We start from the raw sequence: 4,105 nt of genomic DNA, 5'->3' as shown, positions 1-4,105 counted from the left end.
CAGCAAGTGCCCGGCGGGAGGGGCGGGGACAGAGGGTGGACCCGCAGGAGGAGCCTGGGAGGGCCAGGGCGGGTCTGATGCCTCTGTGGTGACCCTGCAGCGAGGACCATGTCTCTGCCCTCTTGGACCTGCGCGGGGACGTGTCCCGCGAGCTGCGCCTGGCCGCACTCAGCTCCTTGCAAGTCGGCCCGCCGCCCTCGCCCCCCACGGGCGGCCGCGAACTCTTCAGCCTTGTGCCGGCACCTACACCGGCCGTGCCATCCTCCTGCCTCCCCTCTGGCCCCTGTGCCTGATGCCCGCTGCCGGCGGAATAAAGCCACGGACCCCGAACGCCTGAACTTGTGTGTTGGGCAAGAGGGGATGAAATAAAAGAGCCTACGGAGGTTAGGGGTTCACGCGCAGTGACGCGCCTAAGGTATCCTGGGTCCCGGCTGGTACCACCAGCCTAGGCAGGCATCGGCTCTCCACGTGTTCCGCGTTCGCGAGAACCTGGACCCCCGCCCGCGTACGCAGACCACGCTCCACGTATCCGCGCCAGCTCTGTGCTAGAGCCAGCGCCGCGCTAGCCGCCCGAAACCCACCGCGGCCCTCGGAAGTGGGAAGGCCTCGGACGACGTCCCGCCCAGGGGCGTGGCGTGGGCCAGCCTAGGCAGGCATCGGCTCTCCACGTGTTCCGCGTTCGCGAGAACCTGGACCCCCGCCCGCGTACGCAGACCACGCTCCACGTATCCGCGCCAGCTCTGTGCTAGAGCCAGCGCCGCGCTAGCCGCCCGAAACCCACCGCGGCCCTCGGAAGTGGGAAGGCCTCGGACGACGTCCCGCCCAGGGGCGTGGCGTGGGGGACGGACAGCGACCCCTCCGCTCTGCCTGGTCCCGCCCCGAGTAGACTCAGGCGCGCGCTGCGGCGGCGACTAATACAGACCCACGCGCTTTCATGCGAGCGTGCGCGCGTCCGGTGCGTGCGTCATAGGTACCGGCTCTCGCGGGCCGGCGGCCGGCGACCGGCGTGGCGGAGCGAGAACGGCGGGCTGCAAAAAGAGGAGCGAACAGGTGGGGGTACGCACGCGAACCGAACCCCGCCCAAGGCCGAGAGACCGCGCGCGCGACCGGACCCCTTCTGATCTCCGGGATAACCCCCAACCCCATTGTCTTCTGGCTCCGCCCCCTACTGGGCACGCCCTTTACCCTATCCTCCGCTGCTTATTGGCTGGAGGTCACGCCCCTCGTCGATTCTGGATCCCCATTGGCTCTTCCTTTACGTTCTCTTCCCTGAGTTTCTTATTGGCGCAGGCCACACCCTCTCATTTGTCACCGGACCCCGCCTTCAGTGGTCGGGGGCTCCTCCCCCATTCAGCCTTCATTCATTCTGCAGCTAGTATTGGGTGCTTGGGACATGGGGGTGAATCAGAACCGTCCCTGCCCTCGGGAAGTTGAGGGGATGGCGGAAGGACATGAACCAAGGCTCCGATAGTCACTACCTAGGGCGGTGAAGAAGCCGCCGAGGCACTGGGACCCTCTAGATGCCAGGAAGGCTTCCCGGAAGAGGTGAGGCCCTAAATCAAGCCCTGAAGAATGGTTAAGAGTTTGCTCCAGGGAGACATTGCGAGGGCATTTTTGGCAGAAGGACCTGAGACGTGAAAGAAACAGGCGTATTCTGGCCTTTGCCAGGAGGTAGGTAGAATGAAAGAAGGGGAGATGGAGGGGAGTGGCCTAGGTAGAGGCCTGAAGACCCAGAATGGTGTGTGATAAGTTGAGGGGTGTGAAGCCTGAGGTTTGAAATCTTTTCAGGCAGCTGGTCCCTAGACAGGGTGGAAGAAGCCACCGAGGGGGAAGATGAAGTCTAGAATGGGGGAAACCAAGCACAGGGAAGGAATGATTCTTGTTTTGAAAAGGAGAAAGCCTCTTGGATCCATTCATTTACTGATGAGCTGCTCTGGGTTCTGAGGGACACAGCTGTGAACACTGCAGTGGAAAAAACATAACTCACCATCAAATATACTGCACGAACATAAACTACGGAAGTACACTTCAGATGATAACTGCTGCAGAGAACAGGAATACAGGGAGTGGAGAGGAGGTTTACTGTTTTATGGTGGGTGTGTTAAGGAGGTTTTTCTAATAGCATCGTATTTGTGCAAAGATGAAGAAAGAGTGACCTGCGCTGTTAGGTAGCAGGGGAAGGAACATTCCAGACAGAGCACATGTTCAGTTTGGGATGCCCGTTAATTACTCAAATGGATGGGGCCGACAGGCGGCGTGGTGGTTAACTGCACTGACTGCAGTTTGAGTCCTAGACCTAGCAGCTTGCTTTCCCTCTCTCTTTCTCTTTCTCTCTGGTCAAATTTTAAAATAATAAATACAATGACGTAAGAAATCATTATTTTAAAATATACTCAAGTAAAGATGTTGCTTTGAAACTACCAACACTCATTGGTCTAAAGTTTATGGAAGAAGTCTGAGCTAACATATTTCAAACCAGAAGCGTGAATGAAATCACTTAGAGGGTTACCATAAATGGAAGAGAGAAGTTTCTGTAGACAAGTCCTGAGATAGTACACTCTTTTAAATTTTTTTAAATTTTATTATTATTTTTTAATTTTACCAAAGAGAGACAGAGAGAGAGAGAGAGAAGGAAAATGAGAAAGTAAGTCACCAGGCCAGGAGTCAGACCGCAGTCGGCCATGTGGGGGTCCAGCACCTCAAACACTAAGCCACTTGCCAGCCCTGAGACACTACATTCTTTTTTTCTTAAAGAGAATTATTGTATTTAACTTTATGTATCTATTTATTTATTTATTTATTTATTTAAATTTGACCAGAGAGAAATAGAGTGAGACAGAGAGCGAGAAAGTGAGAAAGCAAGCGCCGCGTCGGGGACTCAAACCAAGGTTGGCCATGTGGAAGTCCAGCACCCTTAACCACCATGCTGCCTGCCAGCCTCCCACCCCACCCCCTTTTTTTTTTTTGGAGAGGCTTTTGTCACAGGGTACATGCACTCGCCAGAACAACAGAGACAGAGAGACAGAAAGTGAGAAGAAATCACCCCCCCAGAGGGCATGGCTACACTGCAATCCCTTCTCTTCCATTCTCCTCTCGAGATCCTGGACACACACACATACACTTTCCTGGTGTGAGTTTAAGCCACAATTTTAAAATTTATTTTAATTTGACCAGGGAGGGATAGAGCCAGAGAGAGAGGAAAAGTGAGAAAGCAAGCCGCAGGTCTGGGACTCGAACCAGGGTAGGCCATGTAGAAGTCCAGCGCTTCAACCACCAAGCCACTTGCCAGCCCTGAGACATTACACTTTTTTTTTTTTTAAGAATTATTTAACTTTTTAATTTATTTATTTTAAATTTAATGAGAGAGGGACAGAGTGAGAAAAAGAGAGAGAAAGTGGGAAAGCAAGTCGCCAGGTCTGGGACTGGCACCGTGGTCCAGCGCCCTTAACTACCACACCACCTCCCGGCCCTCACATTAGACTCTTTCTTTTTGGACAGGTTTTTGCTATAGGGTGCGTGTGCTCACCAGAAAGAGAGAGGAAAACAGAGAGACAGAAAGCGAGAAATCACCCCCCACGGGGGATGGCCTTGGGGAGATGTCTATGCCACAACCCCTTCTCTTCCATTCTCTTCTTGGGATCTTGGGCACGCACGCATATGCGCCCGGCATGAGTTTTAGCCCCTGGATCCAGGACTCGAACTGCGGTCGACTACTTGGGAGTCCAGTGACATAGCCATTACGCCAACTGCTGGTCCCTCACATTACACTCTTAAGTGATCAGGGAGATTGAGATGACCAGCAAGGAGGACCAGGAAGGAACAGCTAGTAATAGAGAAGGAGAACTAAGTTTGTTTGCAAAACCAAGTGGAAGACATGTTTCCAGGATGAAGTGACTAACTGTGTCAAGAACTGCTGATCAGTATGAAGATCGCTGGTGACTCTGATCAGGTCAATTTTGAGGGGGGGGACAAAGTCCTAACTGGAGTGAATTTAAGAGAGAACGAGAAAGAAAGAAAAAATTAGAGAGTGGATATGGATGACTCTTTTTTTTTTTTTTTTGAGAGTTTTCTCTATAGGGCGCATGCGCTCGCCAGATAGAGACAG

General features: G+C 53.3%; 2 protein-coding genes across 2 annotated transcripts in view; both read left to right on the top strand.

Moving 5' to 3' along the window:
* EXOC3L1 (exocyst complex component 3 like 1) overlaps positions 1 to 566 on the top strand; it is a 6,717-nt gene extending 6,151 nt beyond the window's left edge. The window contains exon 14 of the mRNA XM_027774632.1: positions 487 to 566. Within this exon, the coding sequence (XP_027630433.1) occupies positions 487 to 566 (80 nt within the window). The remainder of the gene's footprint in view (positions 1 to 486) is intronic.
* Positions 567 to 1,299: 733 nt separating this feature from the next.
* The window catches only part of MATCAP1 (microtubule associated tyrosine carboxypeptidase 1), a 9,684-nt gene continuing 6,878 nt past the window's right edge, over positions 1,300 to 4,105 (top strand). Inside the window, 1 exon segment of the mRNA XM_006155588.3 lies at positions 1,300 to 1,545. Within this exon segment, the coding sequence (XP_006155650.2) occupies positions 1,521 to 1,545 (25 nt within the window). The 5' untranslated portion in view covers positions 1,300 to 1,520.

This window comes from Tupaia chinensis, unplaced genomic scaffold (assembly GCF_000334495.1).
Source record: "Tupaia chinensis unplaced genomic scaffold, TupChi_1.0 Scaffold000463_1, whole genome shotgun sequence".
In the NCBI taxonomy this organism is placed as follows: Eukaryota; Metazoa; Chordata; class Mammalia; order Scandentia; family Tupaiidae; genus Tupaia; species Tupaia belangeri.
The sequence above is the reverse complement of the archived record's forward strand: the minus strand, read 5'-3'. Positions and strand labels throughout refer to the sequence as shown.